This window comes from Dermatophagoides farinae, chromosome 9 (assembly GCF_024713945.1).
Source record: "Dermatophagoides farinae isolate YC_2012a chromosome 9, ASM2471394v1, whole genome shotgun sequence".
NCBI classification, from domain to species: Eukaryota; Metazoa; Arthropoda; class Arachnida; order Sarcoptiformes; family Pyroglyphidae; genus Dermatophagoides; species Dermatophagoides farinae.
The window spans coordinates 2,379,523-2,406,750 of NC_134685.1; the positions used below are offsets into that span (position 1 = coordinate 2,379,523).

Here is a 27,228-nt window from a genome sequence, read left to right on the forward strand (position 1 = left end):
GATAACCAAAATGAAATTGTGGAAGCATCTCACATCTATGCAGACGACAACGACAACGACGACGACGACAACGACGACCAAAATGAAAACCACCAGAATAATAAGCTATTATTATGCTGCTGCTGCTGCTGCTATAACCGTACCAGAAAAAAAAATGATACGAATCGAGAATTTTTTTTTAATTCTTCATTCATCTTGAAATACAAACAACAGTATCCAACGGGGATATACACTATCAACTGAACACATTGAACAGCAGTAGCTACTGCTGCAGCATCAGCATCAGCAATCCATTCATATATATAAAAAAAACTGGAAAGCATAGAAAAAAAAGGATAGAAATCCTACACTGAATGAAATACTAAAGCAAGGTTAGTTAATTCAAAAAAAAACAAAAAAAAATAGAGAATATGAATGAAATAGAGATTCGCATTTGCGCCGGTTTTTCTACTTGCATTCGTGTGTGTGTGTGCGTGTGTTCCATGGAATTTTCATTTGTATGCATGTGTGTGTATCATGAGAGAGAGAGAAAAAAAAACTAGAGAATTTGAGGTGGTTGCATCACAAATATATGAAAACAATTCTGTAGAACTATGCGTCTGTGTGTGTGTGTGTGTGTGTGTGTGATGGAAAATTAAAATCAATGGATGGATACTTTTGGGTTTTAAATGATAAAAGTGGTCATTTTTTTTCCTGATTTATGTGAGAAACCAAACAATATTTGAATATATGATGTGATGAGATGAAACCGAAACATTTTTGGAACCATGATCCAGAATGTGATGCGTTTAAAAAAGGTTTATGATCATCAAGATGATGACATTTGACATTTAAATTGGCTCCTCATTTTTTTTGACTGGTATTCCTCGTTTTTTGATTGATCTAATTTATTTCATATTAAGTAAATGAAATGAAGACAAAATGATGATGAGAGTCATTTTGAATTCATTTTCGTTGTCGTTGTTGTTTTATTTCATCACATTATGAGAATTTTTTTTCTCTCGTTTTATCGTTGTCGTGGTTATTAGAAAAAAAAGTATTTTTTGGGGGTGCTGGTGGGTGGGTGGAAATAGACATTGCCATTACCGTATATGGACAGCATTAATAAAAAAATGGAAAATGGAATATGTGTGCTGGTGTGTGTGTGTGTGTCATTTGTATAATGAACACCTCTAATTATTTTATTTTTTTTTTTTTTGGTGCAAACTAGAGCAAATTTTTTTTGTTTTGTTTTGTTTTTGTTTCGTTTTTTTTGTGTTGATAATCTAATTATGTAATTTTCTCCTCTAGGGTTTGATGTGTGATTATTATGTTTCATTGTTTTTTTTTCATAATTTTGTTGTTGTTGTTGTTGTTTTTTTCATGGCTTTTCAGTATATAAAAATATCTACAGAATTTCATTATGGTATTTGATTGAATTTTAACCTCGATATTGATTATTTATTCTCTTTTTTTTTGATGCAATCGAAATTATTCAATGATCATGAACGAAAAAATGATCATCATCATCATGATGATGATGAAAATAAAAAATTTCTTGAACTACTATCGCCATCTTGTGATGGAAAATCTATTTTAGAAAATTATGATCATGATGATGATGATGATGAATCGATCGATATTGAACCACCATCTATTAATGATGTTGATATTTTATCATCATTACCAACAAAAACCATTGGTTTGATGAAAATTGATTTTGATGATTATGAAAATCAATTTAAAGCAATTGGTCAATTACGAAAACATACTGAAACAATTGATCTGATATTATCGACCATAGATGGCGGTAATGAACCGGTTCATCAATATTTTTTAGCATTAAGGGCACCAAAATTGTGGCAACGATTAATTGAATATGAACAAAAACAACAGCAGCAAAAACAAAACCATCAATCAACCATTATCGATGAAGTATCGACAACAACAAAATTATTCACAGATGATGATAGAACATCATCATCATCATCATCGAATATAAAACGCTTATTTGTACCGAAAGAATTTATTGATCGATCAATTCTATTACGAATATTGATCGATTCAATGTATCGAATCAAAAATAATAATAATAATAATCATCATCATCATCATCAACAGTTTGATGGTGATTATTCAATTGCATGGAAATTGTTAAAAATTGCCAATGAATTTCAATTAGATTTTCTTGCTAATGATTGTATTGTTTATTTTCATGATAGAATTAATCTATCAAATTGTATTGAACTATGGAAAATTGGTCTAAAATTTTATCGAAATCCATATGGTCAACAATTGGCCAGATGTTCATATCGTTTTTTATTGGCCAATCTAGTTGAGGTAAGTTGATTGGTTTAAATGATATTTTTTTTGTTGTTGTTGTTGTTGTTGTTGAAGGTGAAAAAAAACTGACAGTGAAACATTTTGACATTGAGAAAAGTTTCAAAGAGAAGAGAGAAAACATTCACATACAATTCAGTTACATGTATATAAATATATTCACATCTGACTAACATTTTCGCATTTTTTTTATGTGTCATCAGACTGACATGAATGTCACCGGTGGTGTGTGGTGGTTGATGTTGATATACCTGTAGGGTGATTAATTTGCATATTTTTTTTTCTTTTCTTTTGTGTCATGCGAACTGTGTGTGTGCGCATGCACATGCAATTCATTCATTCATTCATGATAAATAAATAATGAATGACAGTTATGTAAAGAATTGAAAATATTCTTGTTTTCAGTTTTGTTTTCTGATACAAGAATTTAATAGGATTAAAAGTGATTCAATGAAAATTCTGATTATGACAATGACAATAATTTTCCAATTAATTCTTGTTTACACACACACAGAACAAAAATCATTGACTATTTTTGTTTCAATTAAATTCAATCGATTCAATTCTGTGTTTCCATCATCTCGATTGTCAATTTTTATTGATAGAGAGAGTGTGAGAGAGAGAACTGGAATTGTGTGTGATTTTAATTGATTTGGATGGCCAGCATGATGTTTTTGATTAATTTGTTTTTTCTTCTTATTTTTTTTCTCATCAATCAAAACCAATCAATGCAAACCAAAAAGCTTCTACATTCTAGCTTGTATGGTGATACAATTAAATCGCTGACAATTGGTCAATTGAAAACAATAATCGATGATAATCGATTGAATATACGAAATGAAATGGAAATTTGGTTTTTGATTCGAAAATGGATGATTCAATCGAATAATAGTGGTGATCATCATTGTATACAATATTTTTGGCCATTATTTAGTCAAATACGTTTTAATTTAATTGATCCAAGAATGATTAAAATGAAATTGATACCAGATTTATTATCATTTGATTATAATCATTGTAATGGACAATTATGGAAACAATTTCAACATAAAAGTAAGTGAATATTCTACAATTCTTGATAATATACAATTCTTGATTTTTTATTCTGTTTGTTTATTCATCAACAAATAATAGAGCCAAAAATTGATTTAAAAACATTTCGACCACGTATACCGTATCAATTATTATTTCTATATGGTGGCTACGAAGATGGCTATCCATCGTCGACAATCAAAACATTTGATATTCGTTCACGGCAATGGTTTCAATTTCGGCCATTGGATGATGATTATCCACGAGTATATCACAAGTTAGTGGTAAGTGTAAAACAACAACAACAACAAAAAAAAATTAATAAATTCCATCCATTTCGATAGAATTTAGGTAATAAAATTTACATAATAGGTGGATCTGATGGTATACATTGTTTAAATATGGTAATTTGTTTGAATCTTAACGATGGTATAAAAACAATTTTGGCACCAATGTTAGAAACACGATCATTTCATTGTGCCGTTTGTTATCGTAACCGTTATATTATTGTTTGTGGTGGCCATAATGGTAATGAACGATTACGTTCAGTAGAAATTTATGATTGTAAATTAAATCATTGGCATTATTTACCATCAATGCAATCAATACGTTCAGATGCATCGGCTGTAATTTATAATGATTGTATATATGTTGCCGGTGGTATTGATTTATTTCCATTGAATTCAATGGAATATTATTCATTTGTAACAAATCAATGGACAATTATTAGTTTTATGCATATACAACGTCGTAGTTTTTCATTAATATCATATAATGGATCATTATATGCCATTGGTGGATGTACAGAAATCTATGAATATAATTGGTATGTGAATTTGATGATGATGATGATGATGATGATATATTATATTCTGTGTGTGTGTGTTGTTTTTTTGTTTCTTGTCCCAGCTTGAAATCAGTTGAACGATATAATCCAATAACAAATACATGGTATTTTGCACCACCATTACCACAACATCGTATGTCTGCAAGTGTTGTTGTATTAGAAGATCGTATATTCGTAATTGGTGGCTATGATGGTTTCACTACATATCGTACTGTGTTTGTTTATAATTCAAATCAACCAATGTATTGGCAACAATTACAATATGAATTGCCCATACATTTATCTGGATCTGATGCTTGTATTATAGAAGATATGGCAACGACCACAACGACGATGATGATGGTCAATACAATGGATTATTCTTATTATGGTCAATGTAGTAGTAGTAGTAGTAGTGGTAAAAATTTGGAAAAATTTCATAGATTAAACGATGATAATAATGAAAATGATGACATTAACAACAACAACAACAATCGAACAACAACAACAATCAAAAGAATATGGAATCGAATTTGTAGTGCCATTCATAATAATCATCATGATCGTTTGGTGGATTTTTATAATCGAAAAAAATTTTTAAATTATCTACAAAATGAATGGCAAAAATTTCAAAATGATCATCAATTACCAAAAGAAAAATGATCCCCTACCCCTACCCCTACCACCACCACCGCAGAATATGATAAATACCACACAGACAAAAGACATTATTTTTTTTTCCTTTTGATTGTGTTATGTGTTGGCCATTTTTCATATCGAATAAATGTGAATAAATTCCATTTGTGTTCCAAAATGAATTTGAATTGAATTTTGGGTGATATTCAAAGAGAGCAAAAAAAAAAATTTTTTTTCTTTTTCTTTTTCAACAGAACAAAAAAAACTGAAAACTGAAAATCATCATCATCATCAAACACGCTGGTTATCATCATTTTATACAATGTAAAAAAAAAAAAAAAAAATTTTTTTCATCGATTTTCACCATACACAACCAGCGTTTGCTATTTTTGTTTTTGTTTTGTGTGTGTGTGTGTGTATGAGACGCAGTTAATCGATAATAAAATTATCTACAATAAACAATCAGAATTTGAATATGTGACCTTGATTTTTATTTTCTGGCTAGAGGATTGATGCGTTTTTTTTTGCTTTGCAAAATTTAGTCGATTTTAATCAACGAAATTATGATGATGATGATGATGATGGTTTTTGGTCAAAAAAAAATCAATCGAAATTTTTTTTCCTTGTGTGTATGTTAAAACATTTTCAGATGTTGAGCATTTCTCCATTTTTTTTCACTGCAAAAACGAACCCAAAAATCATCCAAGCAAGAATAGAATTTATTCGTGTGACACACACACACAAAGTGTATTGAAATTCTTGATTCTTCATTCATCGTTTCGTTTACAATAAATGTTGATGGTATTATTTTAATTCTTTATTTTCTCATTCTCTATCTATCTATCTATCTATCTATTTATAGATATTATTCTTGATTTTAATAAGAATTTATTTTCATTTATTCAAAATTTCAATTCTTGTTTTGATAGAAACACACACACACACACACACACACACATGGAGAAGAATTCTGTAATTATAATTCTGTCGTTATTTTTGTGTTTCTCTTGTTTTTCTATATATATATACAATTTGTTTTCCATGAAAAATGGATTATGTTCTGTTTTTTTTCCAATTTAAACTAGAATCTAGATTACTAGATTATTATTTGAACGGAAAATTCTACATACACACAACCTAGCTTTATGACATTCATACACACACACACACACACAGACTTGTTACAATATTTAAAGAATGTCTCTCATTTTTAATAATTCATTAGAATATTCTAAGATTTTTCATGAATAAAAACTTTTATAAATAAATTGCTAATTTATTCACCTATATGCATATGAAAATAAACTTTTTGTTTTTTTTTCTCTCTGTTCTATTCTATTCTGAATTGGAAAACAAAGCAATGAATTAACATTCCATACATTTTTTGAATGTAAACAAATAAAAAACGTGTGTGTGTGTGTGTGTGTGTGTGTGTGTGTGTAACAGAAATAGAAATTTGAACCACAGATTTTACCATGATTTTTTCTTTTTGTTTTTGTTTTGATGACCATTGTCCAACAAAAAACAACAATAAAAATTGTATATGATAAAATGTCTTCATATTCATCTTCATTATAATGTTGATCATCATCATCATAATCATTATCATTGTTGTTGTTGTTTACATCTTAAAATTATCATCATCATCAACAACAACAGCAAGAAGAATGAAAATAACATTAATGATGATGATGATGATGATGATGATAATGGTGATAACTACTAATAAATTGATAAATAATTATGGTACATGCGCAATTTTAGTGCCAACAACAAAAATGACAAACGGTAATTGCTGCTTTTCAATTTTATAATACTACTACTACTACTACTATCAATATTATGATCTAATAATATATATACAGGTGCTGCTATTTCTTTGGCTAATACGTCTACTACTACTACTACTACTACTACTACCAACAGAATTGATGTAGGAAATGGGAATTATAAAGAATCGATGGTAACATACAACATTAGATGTCGATTATTCAATGTTCATGATGGACGGAACGATACATTTGTTAATAGTAAAAATTTTCGTAAAAAACGAAATTTATTAAATAATCAACAACAACAACAACAACAACAACAACGACAACAACAAACCACAAAAAATTTGATTGAACATCTTGGAAATTTATTGAAAAAATTTCATCAACAACAACGATTATTACGTACAAGTGATAATCAATCAATAAAAACATTATCATCATCATCATCATCATCATCATCATCGATTGAAAATCAATATAAAACAAATGAAATGTCCATTATTAATGGTCAACAAGTTTTTGTTGATCATATTCATAAAATGTCAACAATATTACCATTATCATTATTATCAATATCAACAGCAGCAACAACAACAACAACAACGATAGCATATCCATTATTTGATTATCCCCATCATAATCATCAATATTCACTAAAAAATCATCATATAAAATCATTATCATCAGAAAATAATGGTCATATTGATGATGGAATACAGAATTTTGAAAATAATAATTCAACATTAAATGAATTATATGCAAATGGTAAGTTTGAAGGTTCGAATATTGATTATTTTGATATAAATGATGATTTTTTTTTGCATTGCCCAACGGGCAATTATCTCAATAGTGTAACCACATTGCTATAAATACACATCAATCACATATAGTTATACAGTTGCACAACTTTTTTTTTCTACCAATTGGAGATTCATATTTTTTTTCTCAATGATAAAAAAAATACTAAACAAACAAACGAACCACGTAAACAAAATTATGATGAATCATGTGGTCATCAAATCATCAGAAACAGATGTATAACGGTCATTTTCACACACACACACACACACTTCTCATGGAATAAAATTTTTTGGGAAAAAAACCCAAAAAAAAAACCCACAAAAAACCATATTGATTAGCCTTAGGTCTCTCTCTCTGTGTTTGTGTGTTATTTTCATTCAATAAGAAAAATGAAATTTTGATTCAATTCTGACTGAATTGTACGAATAATAAACGAATTTTATCATTGTCCATTTTGTATTCGAGTGTCCAAGAAAAACCTAAGGCCAAATAGACCAAATTCTTTTCTCTTTTTTTTTATTATTCGGGTACAACTTTGTGATATTTTTTTTCTGTCATTTCAATTTTGTCATCATCACATTGGAAATGGCAATTACTGGGATGTGTATCCTCAAATCGCATCTGTTTGCATCACACACACACATTGGCATAAAAAAAATCATTGTATCACATCATCATTATATTTGAAAATAAAACAGAAAAAATAGAGTAAACAAGGAAACAGAAAAAAAAATCTAAAAAAAAATCATTCCATTTGGTGTGTGTGTGTGTGAGTGCGTTTGTCCCAGTAGGTCTTCATGTTGTTTTGTCATCATGAATTAAAAATGATAGCGAATTGTCAATTGTCAAAAAAAACGAATGAAGTAGCAAGAATCAAAAAAAAAAAAAAAAAATGAACGAAACGAAACGAAAAAAATACAAATCACAAACGATATGATATGAATCAATTTTTTATCGTTTTAGCTTTCGGGCTAATTAACATTGATAATAAAATGAGATTAAAATGGTGAAAAACAAAAACAAAAAAAAAACGAATTTTCAATTTGTTTTCATTTTTATGCACAGGAAAAACTGATCAAAATAGACCAAAATATCTTTAAAATCAATGTGAACTTTCAATCATCTCCTGTTTTTTTTTTTTTTTTTTTTATTATAGAAATAAATCATCTCCTGTAGAAATAGTGTTTAGTTCACTTTGGTTTTGTTTTTGCAGTTCGTTTTTTTTGAACAACTTTTTGTATACAAAACATGAAGTTGTTTTCATTATCGTCATCATCCAAAGTAAATCAGTAACCAAACTTGATTCAATCATGCCGTATTTTACCATCATGCAAACACACACACACAGACACACTTAAGTATAGTGTGTCTTAACATCGATATATAAATCGTTCCATTTGGAAAGGAATTTTTTTTTCTTTTCATTCAGTTCTCATCATTATTATTAAGGCCAAAAATGAATGAAAAAATTCTGAAAGAAAGTCATTCCATTTCCATTTTGGATTCATTTATCATAACATACACATACACATACACACAGTATTTGTTTGTTTGTATTTGTTGAGCTTCTTTTTCTCTATAATCATCATCATCATCATCATCATCAACATCATTATCATCGTTTTATTCTGTCTGTTTTCTAATAGCCATGGCATTATTTGAGATATTTGAAATCTATTTTCGGTTAATTTTCTGTTCTCATTCCACTTGAATGCAAAATCGAAAAGAAAAAGAAAAAGACGAAGAAAAAGAAGCAGAAGAAAAACTTTTGACTTAATTTTCTTTTTTTTTTCATTTGTGTTTTCGTTTTTTCGAGGTTTATAGATGTTTATTTCAATGATGAATGGATTGAATTTTTTTTTGGTACCATGAAAATGATTATTTCATTAATTAGATGTGCACAGAATGTAATGTGGAAAAGTTGAAAATTATCATCATTGTTATTTTACCATCCAAATAAAATTCAATTTGAATTAATGTGGTAAAGACAACATTGAAGGATAAAAATAACATAAACAATGCAGTGAATCTGATTCTCAATTCTTAACAATTCCCTAACAACAACAACAACAACAACAAATAAAATCAGTCAACTAGAAAAATAGATTTTAAAGAAAAACAACAACAACCAGGAAAAAACAACCAGGAAAAAAAATTGTCAATACAGAATTTTTTTCCCCATGATCATGAAAACTTTCCTGTAGAATGCTACTAATAGTCATATTCATTAGCCATTCGATTGAACGGAATATATTGAGTAACTGACTTGTTTTGCACAATTAATTGAACGTTGAAAAAAAAATTGGGTAAAAATGAACAAAATTCATTCAGTCACATTTTTTTTTCTTGGCAGTCAATTTATTCAATCGATTTATATAAATATAAATGAATGAATCTCTCAAAGTAAAATAAACAAGCTGTCGAACAATTTTTATTTTTATTTTTTTTTCCAATCAATTTGATCGATTCATCCGATTTGATTTTTTTTTTGGTTGATATTGGATGATAAAGAAAAAACAGAAATGTAAAAAAAAACAGAAAAGATCAATGAAATGACAGATTTTTTCCATATATTTCTTTTTTTCTGATCACAAAACCAAAAAAAAAGTAAACTTTTTGATTTCTATCCATTCTAAATGATTCTCCAATTTCTTCTTTGTTCTTGGTTCTTGATTTACAGAAGAAAATGCATGTTTATTTTATTTTTTTTCTATGTACATTGACAGCAAATAATGTGTGTGTGTGTTTGTTTTGTGAACGAATGTGACGTGTGCTTGTCTGTTTATATGTTCATAGCTATTTTGTATTGAATTTTGATAAATGACAAATTTCCATTCTCTCTTTTTACCTTGATGCTAATTTTTGTTTTACCCATTTAATTAAGAAATTTTCTAACGTGCATATAATTTAATTTTACAGGTAAAACAACAACAACAACAAAAACTACCACAAAATCAGAATGCTTTATATGAGAATTTTTTTTTCGTTGTTGTTGCGATACAAAGAATTTTTGTTTTTCATTCTTCAAATTTTTTTTTTTTTTGATTGTTTTTTCTCTTATACACAGAAATCATACGATTAGCAATGGAATTTAATCGTCAACGGCCATTATCCATTCGTGATTGTTCAGTAATTATAATGTATGGCTTGATTGTATTGGTATCATTATTCGGTAATCTACTCGTATGTAAAGTAATATTATTCAAACAAGCAATGCGTCGCCGTATAACACATATATTCATTGCCAATCTAACCATTAGTGATTTATTGATGACCATATTCACTATACCTATGAATACGGGTATGTATTTCTCCTTTTATTTTCACCATTTTTATCGTTGAACAAATCAGAATAAGTAAAAGCAAACAAATAACAAACGCACACACGCATGGACGCACGAATGATTTTTCACGTGAATTCTTAAAAAAAAAAAAAAAAATACTTTCAATATTTACCTTTGTGTGTGTGTGTTTGAACATTGTAAAAAAATTTACCTTTTACAATAATAATATATAATGACATCACAATTCATTTTCAATAATTTTTTTTATTTTCGTTTCAAATTTAATTAAGCTCGTCAAATATTAGATGATTGGCCATTCGGTGAATTCTGTTGTAAATTAGTACCATTTGTACAGGCCATTTCGGTATATGTATCAGCATTATCAATGACAATGATTGCCATTGATCGTTATCAGGCATTAGTACGGCCATTACAACCACGTTTAATACAACGTTTACCACGTTGGATTTGGATCACATCAATTTGGTTATTTGCATCATTAATATCCATACCATTTGCAATATTCAATCATGTTGTCAATGTATTAACCATACATCCATACATACCATTTGGTAGTAATGAAAAATTATTCCGCTGTAAAGCACTATATCCGGGCAATGATCCAGAATATTATCAACGTTTAATCACTTGTTTAGCATTTGTAACACAATTCTGTATACCAATGATTATTGTTGCTTATTGTTATATAACCATTGGAATGAAAATCAGTAAACGTTCTTGTATTGGTGAAACAATCGATGGTGGCCAACAAACATATTTGAAACAAAAACGTAAAACAATTAAAATGTTAATATTTGTGGTGGCAACATTTGCCATTTGTTGGCTACCATATAATCTGTTATTTATTGTTGAAGATTTTTTTCACATAAATTTCTCATTAACAATACATTACCTGATACATTGGCTGGCCATGAGTTCAATTTGTTATAATCCGTTTATTTATTTTTGGCTAAATCGTGGCTATCGTCAAGGTATATTGAATATATTGAAATATTGTTATTGTTGCCGTTATTATCATCGTCATCATCATCATCACCATGATCATCACAATGATCATCATCAGCATCGTAATTCAGCTACTAATAATGAAAATAATGAGAATGAAAATAGAATCAAAAATACAGATTATGTGAATGATCCATTTAGCGAAATGGATACGATAAACATGCAAATTAATCATAATCATCATCATAATCAAAATGAAATAATCATAACAAACAAACAGCAGCAGAAGCAGCAACAAAATTTAAAATGTGAAAATGAATCCAATCCAATCATTATCAGCAATGGCAATGGCAATGGCAATGATAATGGTAATCATCGTCGTGATGAAAATGCAATTGCAACAACACCGGCAACAACAATGACACTGCCACCATCAAAGACGATAATAAGATTGACAAAAAAACCAATGTCATTGAAACAAACAATAGTTAGAATTATACCCAGTAATAATAATCATCATAATGTAAAAAATAATAATAAAATGTCAATAACAATGACAGAGATTACATCATTGAAACATTGTAATCAGAATGATGATCATCATTATTGTGATGATGATAATGATAATGATGATGATGATGAAAATTGTAAATAATTCCATTCATAAACGACGTAACTTGCAATATATCAATAAAAAAAAATAAACGATGAATAATGAAAAAAAGAACGAAAAATTATTCAAACTTGAATTTTGAAATTGAAAATCATCACCATATATATATGGTATATATTCATCAACAAAACAAAAACGTCTGGTATGTGAAATGAGAAAAAAAAATTTATTTAAACATTGAATCTCTAACTGCGAACACACACACACGACTGATGTTTGTTGTCGTTTTTATCTATGCAAAAATTTTATTTTTCTTTGTTGAAATATCAAAAAGTCATCACTAACACATTGTGTGTTGTTTGAATAAAATGTCTACCGATACAAATTTGAATCCCAATTTGGCTGAATCGATACCGAATAAATTCAATGAATTATTACGTCAAGTAATCAGTATGGATTTTGATTCATCATTATTATCAATGATGAATAATGAAAAACTTTATGACTATATACAGCGTATAAAACAATTGAAATTGGAAACCGATCAATTATGGTCAACCATTCATTTGAATAATTTTCCACCACCATTACGACAATCATATGTAATGCCATTGATACGATTAACAGCAAATATTGAACGTGTTTCAATTAATTTGCAAATTTTTTATGAAAAACAACAACAACAGCAGCAACAACAACAAAAAGACAAAGAAAATCATGAACAACAACAACAACAATCACCATTATTAATCAATCATGAATTGAATACAACAACACGACAGGTATTCGAACACACGCACAAAAAAATTTTCTTATTAATTTCGTTCATTTTCTTATTCTAGTCAATCGTACAATTTCGTTCACAATCACAGCCATATCGATCTGGTAATAGTAGCCATAGTTTATTGGCCGATTATACGGTTACATTATGGGATCTGGAACAAACAATGCCAACAACACCGTTGATTATTGAAGAAGAACGTGACACATCAACAACGATTACGATTGTTGATGAAAATCCAATAAAATTCAATGTGGATACAATAACAACGACAAGTGGTGGCAGTAACAACAGCCGCATTCGTAATGTTGATGGTGATGGTGATGGTGATGATGATGATGGTAAGATACAACCAACAGAAACATCTTTATCAAATAGTTCTTATTATTCAACAAATTCAGAAATTAATATCGATGATGATGATGATGGTGATGAAAATTTTTCTGCATCCATTTGTTCAACGCCATATTTTCATCGTCGTATGAATAATAATGATGATGATGATTCAAATGAAACAGAAACATTAAGCATATATGATACTAGTTCATTTAATAATTCATATCATACATTTTCAACAGTGACAATCAATGATGTTGATGATGATACATTCACCGGTAATGATGATGAGAATAATTCAATTCAACTAATGATGGCTTCAAATAACGATCGACAAGAATGTAAACAACAACAACAACAACAAACATCATCATTAGCTAATCAATCTATCGATATGATGAATACTAGTAAAGAACAAAATCAGAATAATTCTGAATTAGATTCTGGTATCATAAAAAATAGTACACAATCACCATTGTTGAAAAATAATAATGATGACATGGCAAAATGTTCAACAACATCTGATGCAGGTAAAATTTGAAATCAATATTCAAGTGATAGTGATGCGAAACTTTTTTTTTATTTTGTTTCTTGTCTAGAAATTGATCATGAACAAAAATTTTGTAATTCAAATGGTGATAATGATTATCATGTTTCAACATTGAACAATGAAAATATTGATCATGAACAACAACAACAACAACTGCAACAACAACAACAACAGCAGCAAACATCATCGTCAAAACAAATGAATGATGATGGTGATGGCAATCATGGACAAGACGACGATGATGATGATGATGAATTATTACATTTAATCCAATCGATATTGGAAAAATTTTCTACATTTAAAACATTTCATCATGATATTGGTGATGATGATGAATTATCATCAATGATCATTTCTTATTTGACAACAACAGCTGGCTGTAAACGATTCGTACATTATTTATTGGATCAAATATTGAAAAATTGTGCCAATTCAAATTGTTTTGTTCAACAACCACCACAGCAACAGCAACAACAAAATTCTCAAACAAATGAAAATACAATGATGATAAATAATTATGCAAAATTCATTTCAGATTTTGATTCATATATTCAATCATTGGATCAATGGCCAATCATAACAACAAATACTAATAATAGTTTTCGATCACAATTATTGGCCGAAATGAAACATTATTATCACCAGGAATTGTATGATTGTCATGATGATCATCATGATTCTTGTTTAGAATCAATCAACAACAACAACAATAATGATGATGAAAATCGATCAAAATATTTATTGGAAAATAATACATTTGCAAAATTATTTCTTGATAATAATTTTATGGCTAAAACAATGGAACAGAAAATTTTATCAAAAAAACGTTATATTGCCAATCTGTATTTGATTGCTGATCTATATCATATTGGTTATGTGAAAATTGATTACCTAATCGAATGTTTAGATCACATTATTGAACGTAATGAACGTATTCAACGGAAACATTTTGCCGATATTGATTATATACGTTGTATAAAATTATTTATTAAAAATATACGACCAAATATTGATCATTTATCCAATGAATCGCTTCGTATGGCCAAACAATATCGATTGATTTGTAAACGTTTGGATAAGATATTAAAATCATCAATGATGACGATGATGGCCAATCATTCAATGATGAATGTCGCTGCTGCTGCTGCTGCTGCTTCAGCCGATCATCATGATGATGATGATGATAATAATAATAAAAATGTTGATGATCAACAATCAATCACCAATGACCAATCATCACAACCGGCATCACAACCGCATACATTTGCCATGAAAATTTCAAAAATATTCGATTCGATTAAAAATAACAACAACAACAACAACAACAATCATAATAATATAAAAAATGGTCATCATCATCATCGACATCAGAACATTATTGAACGTCGTCATCATTCGTTTTGATGATTATAATGATGATGATGACGAAGACGACGTTTTTTTATTATTTAAATTCATCAAATTTTCCAAAAAAAAAATCAATTTAAAAACAGAAATTTCAACATCAAACAAAAAAAAAATTTTTACACCTCAAAGTATTTATATCACTTATGTAACACATTGGCATCGTCGATTCCCACCACCATCAACAACAACAGTTTTGATTGGATTTTTTTTCAATCAATCAATCAATCAATTGTTATGACAATTGTGTGTGTGTGTGTGTGTGTTGTATTGGATTTTTTTTTCTGAAGAAAAATTTGTGGTCGTCAATATTATTCCAGGATAATGATGGATTATGGAACAACAACAACAACAATTTCACTTGTTCAACACTTGTATGTTTTTTTTTCTATGAAACACTCGAATCATCGGTCATTGTCAAAATGTTTTTTTTTTTTTGGATCATCGTCATCATTGGCTGTTGTTGTGTGATTGAAACAAATTTATATTTATTTATTTATCATTTTCGGTGCCTATTTTCGGAGCACATATGTCAATCTTTTTTTTTCACTTATATCAATCGATATATTATTTTTGGTGATCACTAAAAAAAAAAGAGTCAATAATCATAATCATCTGTTTCTGTTGTGTGGCTATTTATTATTTGTATATTCATTCATGGCCATTCATGTTCATTCGGATTTTTAAATAAATTTTATTATCATCATAGTCATCATCAACAGCAACAACAACAACAACAACATTATTAAATCCGTGGTCATCATCATTGGTCAATGATCATTATCACGTTATGTGTAGTGGTGTGGTGGCGGTCGCGAAATTATTGTCCTTTTTATCTCTCTCTCCATATGTGTGTTTAACACTGAAAAAAAATATATAAATTTTCGGTGAAATTAAAATTTCTTTTATTTGATTTTATAAGAAGAAAAATTTTTGAAAAATAAAATTCATTTTTTCCCATTCATTCATTCAGTCATTTTTTTTATTTACTATTTCGTGGTCTGTTTTCGATTTTTTTTCCTTTTTCGTTTTTTTTCTGTTCATTCAAAAGATTTGTTTGTTTGTTCCAAAATATAAAATATCGTCGTCGTGGTCGCCGTTGTTGTTGTTGTTGTTGTTGTTATAAATAAGCTGCAAACATTGCCATGGATTTTGCTATTTTGACCGTCAAAAAATCAAATTAATCCATCCATCAATCATAATGGTCCGAATGTCAGTACAACAAGAGTCAAACAGCAGCAGCAGCAGCAGAAGCAGCGATCAAACACATGGATCAGTGATTTTTTCGTTTATTTTTTCCACACACACACACACACACGCACACACGTTGATTCATTTGAATTATACATTTTGAACGTGTACAATCATCATCATCATCATCATCATCATCACTGATTATCATTATCCTCCAGATAAAAAAAAATTAAAAAACCCACAACACGTACACAATCATTAATCCAATCACAAATCTGTAAATAGATTTTTTGGGTCAAATCTCTATAGAATTTCATTCAATTTATTTTCAAACAAATCAATAAATCAAATGATTTCTATTTTTGTGATTGTTTGATCGATTTTACGATCAACAGCAAAAAAAAAAAAATCAAGATGGAATCATCATCATCCACATCTTTATTGTTATTGTTTATCGATAATCGTTGTTCGTTATATAGATTATTTGTTGTGATTCTTGCCACCATGATGATATTATCATCATTAATAATGGTAATAGTAGATGGTCAATTAAGGCCACCACCACCACCACCACCAACAACAACTACAACAAAACCAAAACTTTCACCACAACCACATCAAATCACAATAAGACGTGCTGGTAATTTTCCAATACCACCACCAATAGGAAGTTTACGTGGACGTGGATCATTTCTATTACCATCATCATCATCATCATCATCATCAATGATATCAACTCGATTTCTTGAAATTATTGAACGTTTTCTAACAGCTTCAGCAACAAAAACAACAACAACAACTACTACGACGACAACAACTACGACAACGACAACAACAACAACAACAACACCGAAACCAATGATTCAAACATCATCTAAATTAATATTACCACCATCACGACCGCCAACAACAGCAGCAGCAACAGCAGCGAAACTGGTAATCAATAATGATCGAATGTGTAAACAATCAGATATGGATCTATGTAGTCAACGAATGTTAATGATAACCGATAGAAATTTTCATTATCCAGTTACAATGGCCGAAATGGATAAACGTTGCAAGTATGTAGTATATATACAAATAATGATGTTTTCTATTTGATTTTTCATTAATCAATCAATCAATCAATCAATCAGAGAATTGAAACCAATCGAAAAATGTATACACCATTATTCTGAACGTTGTTTTGAATCCAATATACAGCAGAAATCATTTTCATTGATCATTTATGGTGTAACGAAAACTAATCGTGCATTATGTCGCAATAATCGTCGTCGTCGTGCATTCGTTGAATTCAGTAAACAATGTGCAAATCGTTTACAGCGGACATTGATCACATATGTTGAAGATATGTATAAGGCAATGTTTGCCATATTAAAATATCCGATAAGAAAATTACGTATACCATTAAGTTGTTGGTAAGTACCAACTACTCGGTTACTGGAATTCTGAATATTTATTCTTGTTTTAATTATTCTATTACCACTACTTTTTAATAAATAGCAACTACTATAGATTTAAAAATCGAGCTTTAACCATGTATCAGGAACAATGTCCATCACATTTACAACAAATGGATCGTTTATTAAGTGGATTTACAAAAGATTCATTTACATTTATTTGCGGTAGATATCAAGAAAATTCTGATCGTTGCCATAGAATTATGGATAAATTACCATCATCGAATATGACAACATTGTTGATGTTAATCAACAACAATAATAATGATAAAAATGCGGCATTAAAATTATCAACTGAATCATTTATTACCACATATATTAACATGATTCATAGTATTGGTTCTTGATTAAACAAAAATTTCGAATAAAAAATTGAAAAAAAACACTGAATTATTCATCATTCATCATCATCATCGTTGCCATTTGGATTAATTTCAATCAATTGTGCCACTTCTATATTACAATCTTCAATTATATCCGAAAGTTGTTGTTGTTGTTGTTGTTGCTGATCTTGATCTTGAATATTATCACCATCATCATCATCATCTTCACAGATGTCCATTTCAAATGTTGTTATACGACAATGACTTGAATCACAACAACATGCTAGATTACGATTACCACTAACAGATAATGATTTTTGTTGATAATGTTTATTATTATTCATCATATCATTCAATAATCGTAATTTAAAAAATGAATCAATTGTCAATGGTGTTTCGCCATCGCCATCATCATCATCTAGTTTATTATCATTGCCTTTATCATGAGCAACATAATCATTGCCATCAATTTGCATATGCTGCTGCTCCTGCTGCTGCTGATGCTGCTGTGGTTGTTCATCGATCCAAATACGATCCATAATTGTACCGATATCAATTTTCCATGCATGATTATTGAATGTTTTTCTATTTTGTTTGGTTATTCGTTCAACAATAAAATCATTCATTGAATCAAACATTTTTGAATATCTACATTGTAATAAATATTGTTTTCTATTTGATTCATTGTTTTCCATTGTTGATGATGACGATGATGTTGTCGGTTGTTGTTCATTAAATCGATGATATTCAGTAATAATCAATGTCATCCATTCAGAATTATAGAATCGACAATCTTCAATATAGAATCCAATTTTATCCACACAATGACATGATGAATGACAATTTCCAATCAAATTAAATTGTATTAAATCAATTTGATTATGCAATGGTTGCTGAAAACGAAATATGGTCATCATTGTTGTTTGATTATCATCATGATGATTTTGATTAAATTTTCCAACATAAAGATATCTGGTTGATTGTTCATTCAGGTTTGGATGATAACACAGAACACTATGACAATCCAATGATATTGGTTCAATTTCATATAATTCTTTTGTACAATCAAAATCATGATGAAATTCAAATGTCATTTTATCCACAGATTTTTCAATCAATTTTGATTGCAATTCATTCATATGTTCAAATGAATCACCAAATAATCGTTGCTTAATTCGTGATAATCTTTCATGATGTTCTGAAAGTGACCAATCGGATGTAATATTTTCACTAATCGAATCAATATTATTCGAATCATTCATCAACATTTCAAACCATTTTCGTGTCTCATCACTATCTTTATCAGGTAGATTATCAAATTTTATCATTGAATCATTTGATGATGGAAATGTTCCGGAAAATAGTCGAAATAAATCTTCAACGGACATTTCGTTGAAATTTTTTCCTTTATGATCGTTGAGAATGTTGAGAAAATTTTTCAAATATCTCTCCTCCAAATATGTTTTGTATGGATTTCGTATGTTTTCATCATCATCATTTTTAGATATTTCTACACTTGTTTTTGATGATTGTGAATTTGGATCAAGCATTCGTTCAATACGATGAAATTCAAAACCATTTGTAAATGAGCCATCATTGAAAAAATCCATAATAAGATGAAAATCTTGCAATGTCATACGACCAATATCCAGATGATCATCACAATATTTTGAATATTCATGTTCATTATGATCATGTGAATAATGTGCCATAAAAATTCCTTTATAAATCAATCTTGTTACAGCAAGCATTTTACATTTCAAATCATTCATTGTGGTCATCAATCGATTACATTTGTCCATCATCCACGTTATTTCACAACGAAATTGATTGACATTTTCAATGGACAGTCCAAGATCACCGAATAATAGATCATTTAAAATCATTCCTAAAAAAAAAATTGGAAAACAAAAATTTAAATCAATTTGTAATTTTTATTTTGACTTGACAAAAAAAAATTACCTCGAAGATTATCCAAATAGGACAATATCTGTGTCAATGTGTTAAGCAAACGTGTTATGATCAAACGATTTATATCATCAATACAATGTTCAAATGAATGATATAATTTCGATGTTTCTTTTCTATTAAGATCATGTAGAAAACGTTCCAGATTCAGGCTTATATTGCCGAATATTAACATGTCGATAAAATCTTTCAATTTCAATTGTATTCGATTTTGATCCATTTGTTGGGAATTTGAAACATCAAATGTTTGCTCAGGTATTAATTGATAACCGGATAAACGTGATTTGATATCGACAATAACATCGGACCAAATTGATGAAATTTCTTTGATTGTATCATGAAGAAATTCTACACGTATATCGATATTCAAACGGACACGATTGACAAGAAAAATTTCTTTCCATAAATTGCCAAATAATCGTGTCTCGAATAACATTAAATTCGAATTGGCTTGTTGTTTATCGTTGTTATTGTTACATTTGAAATAAACTTGAATCGAATTCAAATCTGGTGATATCCAAATGCGATCAATTCGTAATTGACGGTCATTGTGAATGAATTGTTTTAGATCAATATTCAAGATTTGATAATAACCAAATAGATAAAAGAGAATAATATTCTGTTCGGTTCCAATGGTCAATATATTGATGGTTTTATTCTGTAACAGATTCATACGATCATATGATACAAATTCATCTTGACGATTAATCCTGGTTAATGGTGGTAGAATTGAATTGAATTTTTTACTTGAAGAATTTTTATTCGAATCTCCTGCAGGCAATTTTGAATTTTTACCCAATTGTTGTGTTGTCGTGTTGAATGGATAATTCAATAATTCATCATCACAGATACAAAGATCAACATAAGGAATGTTGATAGAATCCAATGGTAAATTAAGATCATCAATATTGATAGCTTTCATTGTTGATGATTCAACATCTGGACAATGGCTTTTTACCTGCCAACATAGACAGGTTATGTTGAATGAAAGATTATGAACACAAACTCTTTGATTTGTTTCGATTAAATACATTGCAATCGATGAATGATATTCTGGTTTTGTTGTGCAATTTTCATCAATATTTTTCGAATTTTTATTACGATTTTCACCATCAATTGGTCGATTATATGCAACGGCAAGAATTTTTCCATCAATTGACCATACCATATCGATAATCTATAATGTAAAATCTAATGGATTATCGGGATAAAAATGAATGACATCAACACAAACCTTGATAATTTCAACGTTATCATTTTGATGAATTTTAGGTTTCGCAATGGACCAAACACGTTGCCATGAGAATAAACGATTGATAGCTATATCTGAACTAGACAATGACAAAGCAACAATATCCATGCATGGATTAATTCGAATATGACTGACTTCCAACGGAAGTAAACGTTCACCAACTTTACGAAAATTGGTCATTTTTTTTTAAAAAAACGTTTTACTCGGATACCAAAATTCGGTTTATTAACCGCTAAAATAAAATGAAAAAAAAAATTTCACATAAATAGAACCAAAGCTACCCAATGAAGCTTATTCAGTTGAAATAGCAAATGTGACTGTGCATATTTTTTCATTCTCTTTCTCTCTCGCTCTCAGTCTGACAATTGTTGAAAATTTTCATTTTGGAATTTTTAAAACAAACAAAAAAAAAATCAATCAAAAGAACATAATGTCACGAGGAAGTTCAGCTGGTTTTGATCGTCATATTACCATTTTCTCTCCTGAAGGACGTCTTTATCAAGTTGGTAAGTAGTGATTGTTGTTTTGTGATGATAAAAATCAATTCTTATGATGATGATTAATTGAATTTTGTTTTATAAATCAATTGCAGAATATGCATTCAAAGCAATCAACCAGAATGCAATCACATCGATTGGTTTGAAGGGTAAAGAATGTTCGGTTGTTGTTACCCAACGTAAAGTACCGGATAAACTTCTGGAATCAAGTACTATTTGTAATGTTTTCCATTTGACACCTTATATTGGTTGTGTGGCCACCGGTATGCAGGCCGATTCAGCATCATTAGTGCAACGTGCACGTTATGAAGCGGCTAATTTTAAATATAAATATGGTCTTGATATTTCAGCTGAAGCATTAACACGACGATTATCGGATCTGGCACAAGTTTATACACAGAATGCTGAAATGCGACCACTTGGTGTTAGTTTGATTCTGATATCACATGAAGATGGCCAGCCATTAGTTTATAAAACAGATCCAGCCGGTTATTATGCTGGTTATCGTGGCTGTGCTGTCGGTGTCAAAGCAATTGAAGTGCAGAATTATTTGGAAAAAAAACTGAAAAATCGCCTGGAATTGAATAAAAATGAAACAATTCAAATGGCCATATCAGCATTGTTCAATGTATTGAATGTTGAATTTAAACCAAATGAATTACAGGTGGGCATTGCCGAAGAAGGTAAAAAATTTCATATACTAACCGAATCGGAAATTGAAAAACATTTAGCCATATTGGCCGAAAAAGATTGAGAGAGAAAGAAAAAAAAAATCAAATCATCAAAGATTAATTTTCTTCGAAAATATCTGATTTCAATTTTGTTTGCAAAAAGATAAATAAAATTTTTTTTCATTTCCATATCTACATTGAACTTGAATGTCATTTTTGTACAAAAAAAAAAAAAAAATTTCCTTTTGCGTTTTTGTCAAATGTCAATGCATTCTTTTTTTTTTACTTTTGCTTTTAATCGAATGCAAGTGATGGCTGCCACCATTTTCATTGTTATAATTTTATTATTTTGTTTTTATTCTTGTCCATCATCATCATCATCATCACCAATGATGAACAATTGGAAACGAATTGTTGGTGGTGAACATGTTTCGATCGATGTTGTTCCATGGCAAGCATTAATACAACAACATTTATCATTATCGGATGATACTACTACTACTACAATACAATGTGGTGCCGTATTAATTGATCCAATGTGGATATTATCAGCATCACATTGTATACAACAACCATGGTATCGATATCCAATTGATGTTTATTTTGGTTTGACAAATATAACGGCCACTATTATTAGACAATGTTTGTATCAATTTGATTCCATATTATCACAGACAATTGAATCTGAATATATCATTTAGCTACCATTCGATCTGTAAAACGTGTATTCGATCCAGCCAAATATGATCCACAATTATCTGGTGATTTAATTCTATTACAATTAAATGAATCAATCATTATTGGTGAAACTATTCAACCAATTTATTTACCTGAATCTGATGAAAATTTTGATTATCATATTGGTACTGTTTCTGGTTATGGTTCAACATTGTTTCAAAAAACATTCAAACCGGCAAATATTTTGCATATGATACAAGTGCCCATTCTACCAACATCTTCATGTATAGAATTGTATAAAAAAGCATTCAAAGATGGCGCCACCACTACCAATGTTGCAATGGAATTTATTCGAAATAAAAAATTAATCTGTGCCGGTTATAAACAAGGTGGTTATGATGCTTGTATTGGTGATTCTGGTGGTCCATTAGCTGTTTGTGTAGATGATTGGATGATGACTATGGCCATGAAACGATCAATATCGATGAATAGATTATTATTAACACGTTTATATCCAATTGAAAGACAACCACAACAACAACGACAACGACAATGTAATGGTAAATGGAAATTGGCCGGCATCATTTCCATTGGTTATCGTTGTGCTGAACCTAGTATACCGGGTCTTTATATCGATATCACTGTTTACGCCAATTGGATACGGTCGATTATTCATTCATCGACATAATTTATAGCAGAATCACTCATGAATCATTTCTTGTTTTGTGTTTTTTTTTCGTTTTTCTCATATTGGAAACAAATTATGAATTTCATGTTTTTCACTCTATTTTATTTCGTTCTTTTTTTTCCACCACACACACACACATACATCAACATGTTTGTTTTACATTTGAAGATTTGATTTCACATCATCATCAACATTTTTTATTTTATATTGGCAATAAAATAATCATAACCAAATCATCATCATCATCATCATCATCATCATTGGCCACAAAGGAAACATTACATTGCACACAAAACATTCGAATCTTTATTTTTGTCTTTCGACATTTTTTTGTCACACACCATTATTTTGTTGTTGTTGTTGTTGTTGTTGTTTAAAACCATATATTCTTCACACACACACACACACACACGTTTATTGTGTGTTTACACATCAAATTCAGAATTGTCATCCACTTGACAAGAATGTTTTTCACGATTTATCAACAACAACAACAACAACAACAAAATAAAACATTTGATGATGATGGTAATGAAAAAAAAAATTCATTCGAATCTCAAAATCGATTTTTTTTTTTGCTTTTTTGGACAACAACAACAACAACAATTCATTCGGCTGGATGAGCCATAAAAAAAACAACATTGAAATCGATTGTCATTTTTCCAAGTGTTTGTTCGTGTGCATTTGAAACGATAAAATGGCGCCCATTGAACAATTGAATGTCGTTCATCTATTTTTTTTTTTTATTTCTCATTTTGTTTCTGCTATTGACGACAATTTAAAGATTAGTTTTCATTTTCAATTTTGTTGATACATGAAAAAAACAAAAAAAAAAACATTCGATTGAATCGATCGTTGTCGTTGTCAATATGTAATGTACGAATTTCAAAATGAAAATTTTCCAAAAATGATCTGGTCGGTTGATCACTTGAGTGCGAAAAAAAAAATAATTCTGTTTTCGGTTCGATTACCATCCAACCAACCAAGGATTGGTAACAATATAAATGGTGTAAATAACAGTAACAACAACAAAAAACATTTTCACTTTCGAATCCATTTGAATTTCGTTTATATTTACAGAAAAAAAAATTGTCCATCATTTAATGTAAAACAAAATACAAATCCCAAATTGCTAGGAAAAACCCGAAGGCCATATTTTGTCGTTCAAAATGAAAAAAGAGAGAATCATGATGATGATGATCGGATTTCAAAAAACAAAAAACAGAAAAAAAACATTCTAATCACCAATTTGGGATTCGGAAACCAAAAAAAAAAAAAATCGAATCACCAGAAACACAGAGGATTCTGATTCGATTCGAATGTTTTGTTTTGTTTTGTTTGGCGGTGGTAACGTTTTCGATGAAAAGCGCTCATTACATTTTTTGCATAGATCAATGTTTATTTATTTTTTTTTGTCTTTCAATCATCATAAGATGAAGAATAATCAATCAATCAATAATGCCATAATTCATAATCCAATCATATCGTCAGTCATATTATAGACCATCCGGTAAAGTCATTTGATGATATGATGCAAAATAATTATCCTAAAAATCTTTTTTTTTTCTCCCCAAACAAAAAAAAAAAAATTCAGAAGCAGCTGTGATCCAAAAACAAAAAAAAAAAACAAAAGTAAAGATCAAATGTCAAATGTTGTTATATACAAGTCATTAGTCATTTATATTTAAATCATCATCATGTGTGTATTTGTCTGGATCATTTGGATCCAGACGAATCATCTTGTATGACATTGATTTCATCCACATTTCAATTGTATATTACAATCATATATTACAATCATCATCATTATCATCATCAACATCATTATCGTTTATGGTTTGAAAACAAAAACAAAAACAAAAAACATGGCTAATATCGATATGGATGTTATATGGTCTCTAATTGCCAATTTGAGATTTAAACAGAAAATACAACGCGAACATATATACATTATTTTTTTTTATGACACCCAAATGTGTCAATAGAATGGATGAATGAATGAAAAAAAACGATCAAAATAATAGAAATTGGTTACAATTTTTTTTTCATCGGCTTCACTTTATTGTCATATCGAATTACATGAACAACAAGCAAGCAATAATAATAATCAGCAACAACATAAACGGACATACAAAAAAAAAAAAAATGAAATGAAAATCGAATGCAACGAAAAATCAAACATCAAGACGAACCGAAGACGTTTGTTTTGTTTTGTTTCGTCAATTTTGGATTCGGGTCAAAAAAAAAATTTTTTTTTTCATAAATAATTTCTTTCATTAATCAATCAATGACATGATAATCAAATGTCCATCATCATCATCATGGCAATGGTTAACAACTATTGATCAATTAAACCGAAATGGGAAAATTTCTTTAAAAAAAAAACGAAATAATCACATCCACAACCATCGATTATTATTATGACCATCATTGATGACAATCAATCGACATCATGAATGTATCCACCATTTTGATGATAAGGTGCAATAAAACGATAAAAAAAACAACAACAACAACAACATCGAAATAACAATAATCATCATCAAACACACACATTGGTTACGAAATGAAGAAGAAAAAAAATCTGTAAATCTTGTTATGTACAGCAAGCAAACAAACGAAAAAAAAAGTTCAAATTTTTATCGTCATTGGTTTGTATGCAATGCAATGTATGTGTTTGATTATCATCACCGTATTTCAAGGTATATATATTGAAAATCCTTATTCTGTGATTCAATTAAGCCTCCAAAAAAAAAAAAAAAAAAATTCAATAGGATTTTTCATCGTCATCGACGTTTTCTTACACTTGTCTTGTCTTGTATTTTTCTTTCAAATTAAATGCCTTGTTTACAATCCAGAAATGAATGAAAATGTGAAAAAAACAACAACAACAACAACAACAAACGCTTAATTGAATGTGTGGATAATAAATTTGAGAAGAAAAAAAATACTTGCCGAACAACAACAACAACAATAAGAAGAAAAAGAAGAAGGAAAAAAAATTAATTGCTAAACATTATTTATCAACAGCGACAATAACAACAATCAACAAATCAAATATATTTTGATGATGATAATCATCATTGTTGTTGTTGTTGATATTTTTCCTTGACATCAGAGTCATCACTATCACTGTGCATGTGTGTAAACAACTTACATCCATCCCATTGAATT

At 29.3% G+C, this 27,228-nt stretch overlaps 7 protein-coding genes across 9 annotated transcripts; 6 read left to right on the forward strand and 1 right to left on the reverse strand.

The window, feature by feature from the left end:
- The first annotated feature begins 1,417 nt into the window (after positions 1 to 1,417).
- On the forward strand, positions 1,418 to 4,991 carry LOC124497754 (uncharacterized). The gene is made up of 5 exons (XM_075734151.1): positions 1,418 to 2,319; positions 3,063 to 3,372; positions 3,454 to 3,635; positions 3,696 to 4,177; positions 4,261 to 4,991. The coding sequence occupies exons 1-5, from the start codon at positions 1,459 to 1,461 to the stop codon at positions 4,838 to 4,840; spliced, it is 2,415 nt and encodes an 804-aa protein (XP_075590266.1). The 5' UTR covers positions 1,418 to 1,458; the 3' UTR covers positions 4,841 to 4,991.
- Positions 4,992 to 6,684: 1,693 nt separating this feature from the next.
- On the forward strand, positions 6,685 to 12,344 carry LOC124497755 (uncharacterized). The gene is made up of 3 exons (XM_075733961.1): positions 6,685 to 7,353; positions 10,457 to 10,690; positions 10,964 to 12,344. Exons 1-3 carry the CDS (start codon positions 6,774 to 6,776, stop codon positions 12,292 to 12,294), a joined length of 2,145 nt encoding a protein of 714 aa, XP_075590076.1. The 5' UTR covers positions 6,685 to 6,773; the 3' UTR covers positions 12,295 to 12,344.
- Positions 12,345 to 12,365: 21 nt separating this feature from the next.
- LOC124497756 (uncharacterized) lies at positions 12,366 to 16,283 on the forward strand. Of its 3 annotated transcripts, none has more exons than XM_075733959.1 (4): positions 12,366 to 13,034; positions 13,095 to 13,374; positions 13,435 to 13,899; positions 13,969 to 16,283. In XM_075733959.1, the coding sequence occupies exons 1-4, from the start codon at positions 12,621 to 12,623 to the stop codon at positions 15,321 to 15,323; spliced, it is 2,514 nt and encodes an 837-aa protein (XP_075590074.1). In that variant the 5' UTR covers positions 12,366 to 12,620; the 3' UTR covers positions 15,324 to 16,283. The 3 variants fall into 3 exon arrangements, with proteins under 3 accessions (XP_075590074.1, XP_075590075.1, XP_075590073.1); XM_075733960.1 differs by having other exon boundaries at positions 13,612 to 13,899; XM_075733958.1 differs by having other exon boundaries at positions 12,367 to 13,034; positions 13,095 to 13,899.
- A 67-nt stretch (positions 16,284 to 16,350) lies between these two features.
- On the forward strand, positions 16,351 to 18,324 carry LOC124497963 (uncharacterized). Its single transcript, XM_047061657.2, has 3 exons — positions 16,351 to 17,578; positions 17,654 to 17,935; positions 18,021 to 18,324. The coding sequence occupies exons 1-3, from the start codon at positions 16,932 to 16,934 to the stop codon at positions 18,322 to 18,324; spliced, it is 1,233 nt and encodes a 410-aa protein (XP_046917613.2). The 5' UTR covers positions 16,351 to 16,931.
- LOC124497962 (uncharacterized) lies at positions 18,051 to 21,805 on the reverse strand. The gene is made up of 3 exons (XM_047061656.2): positions 21,503 to 21,805; positions 20,263 to 21,445; positions 18,051 to 20,188 (listed from the first exon to the last, which is right to left on the reverse strand). The coding sequence occupies exons 1-3, from the start codon at positions 21,698 to 21,700 to the stop codon at positions 18,375 to 18,377; spliced, it is 3,195 nt and encodes a 1,064-aa protein (XP_046917612.2). The 5' UTR covers positions 21,701 to 21,805; the 3' UTR covers positions 18,051 to 18,374.
- Positions 21,806 to 21,818: 13 nt separating this feature from the next.
- LOC124497965 (proteasome subunit alpha type-6) lies at positions 21,819 to 22,879 on the forward strand. Its single transcript, XM_047061659.2, has 2 exons — positions 21,819 to 22,026; positions 22,113 to 22,879. Exons 1-2 carry the CDS (start codon positions 21,951 to 21,953, stop codon positions 22,769 to 22,771), a joined length of 735 nt encoding a protein of 244 aa, XP_046917615.1. The 5' UTR covers positions 21,819 to 21,950; the 3' UTR covers positions 22,772 to 22,879.
- Positions 22,880 to 22,958: 79 nt separating this feature from the next.
- LOC124497964 (trypsin-2) lies at positions 22,959 to 24,551 on the forward strand. The gene is made up of 2 exons (XM_047061658.2): positions 22,959 to 23,330; positions 23,390 to 24,551. The coding sequence occupies exons 1-2, from the start codon at positions 22,991 to 22,993 to the stop codon at positions 24,052 to 24,054; spliced, it is 1,005 nt and encodes a 334-aa protein (XP_046917614.2). The 5' UTR covers positions 22,959 to 22,990; the 3' UTR covers positions 24,055 to 24,551.
- The last annotated feature ends 2,677 nt before the right edge of the window (positions 24,552 to 27,228 follow it).

Excerpts from the sequence above, each read along its gene's own strand:
- LOC124497963 (XM_047061657.2), top strand. The coding sequence starts at position 16,932 with ATGGAATCATCATCATCCACATCTTTATTGTTATTGTTTATCGATAAT. Across the intron at positions 17,579-17,653 it reads GAAATGGATAAACGTTGCAA|AGAATTGAAACCAATCGAAA; the intron begins GTATGTAGTATA and ends TCAATCAATCAG. Across the intron at positions 17,936-18,020 it reads CGTATACCATTAAGTTGTTG|CAACTACTATAGATTTAAAA; the intron begins GTAAGTACCAAC and ends TTTAATAAATAG.
- LOC124497965 (XM_047061659.2), top strand. The coding sequence starts at position 21,951 with ATGTCACGAGGAAGTTCAGCTGGTTTTGATCGTCATATTACCATTTTC. Across the intron at positions 22,027-22,112 it reads AGGACGTCTTTATCAAGTTG|AATATGCATTCAAAGCAATC; the intron begins GTAAGTAGTGAT and ends AATCAATTGCAG.
- LOC124497964 (XM_047061658.2), top strand. The coding sequence starts at position 22,991 with ATGCAAGTGATGGCTGCCACCATTTTCATTGTTATAATTTTATTATTT. Across the intron at positions 23,331-23,389 it reads GGCCACTATTATTAGACAAT|CTACCATTCGATCTGTAAAA; the intron begins GTTTGTATCAAT and ends TATATCATTTAG.
- LOC124497755 (XM_075733961.1), top strand. The coding sequence starts at position 6,774 with ATGGTAACATACAACATTAGATGTCGATTATTCAATGTTCATGATGGA. Across the intron at positions 7,354-10,456 it reads AAATGAATTATATGCAAATG|AAATCATACGATTAGCAATG; the intron begins GTAAGTTTGAAG and ends TCTTATACACAG. Across the intron at positions 10,691-10,963 it reads CACTATACCTATGAATACGG|CTCGTCAAATATTAGATGAT; the intron begins GTATGTATTTCT and ends AATTTAATTAAG.
- LOC124497962 (XM_047061656.2), bottom strand. The coding sequence starts at position 21,700 with ATGACCAATTTTCGTAAAGTTGGTGAACGTTTACTTCCGTTGGAAGTC. Across the intron at positions 21,446-21,502 it reads ATAACGTTGAAATTATCAAG|ATTATCGATATGGTATGGTC; the intron begins GTTTGTGTTGAT and ends TTTACATTATAG. Across the intron at positions 20,189-20,262 it reads CTATTTGGATAATCTTCGAG|GAATGATTTTAAATGATCTA; the intron begins GTAATTTTTTTT and ends TTTTTTTTTTAG.
- LOC124497754 (XM_075734151.1), top strand. The coding sequence starts at position 1,459 with ATGCAATCGAAATTATTCAATGATCATGAACGAAAAAATGATCATCAT. Across the intron at positions 2,320-3,062 it reads TATTGGCCAATCTAGTTGAG|CTTCTACATTCTAGCTTGTA; the intron begins GTAAGTTGATTG and ends CAAACCAAAAAG. Across the intron at positions 3,373-3,453 it reads GAAACAATTTCAACATAAAA|AGCCAAAAATTGATTTAAAA; the intron begins GTAAGTGAATAT and ends AACAAATAATAG.
- LOC124497756 (XM_075733958.1), top strand. The coding sequence starts at position 12,621 with ATGTCTACCGATACAAATTTGAATCCCAATTTGGCTGAATCGATACCG. Across the intron at positions 13,035-13,094 it reads TGAATACAACAACACGACAG|TCAATCGTACAATTTCGTTC; the intron begins GTATTCGAACAC and ends TTCTTATTCTAG. Across the intron at positions 13,900-13,968 it reads TTCAACAACATCTGATGCAG|AAATTGATCATGAACAAAAA; the intron begins GTAAAATTTGAA and ends TTTCTTGTCTAG.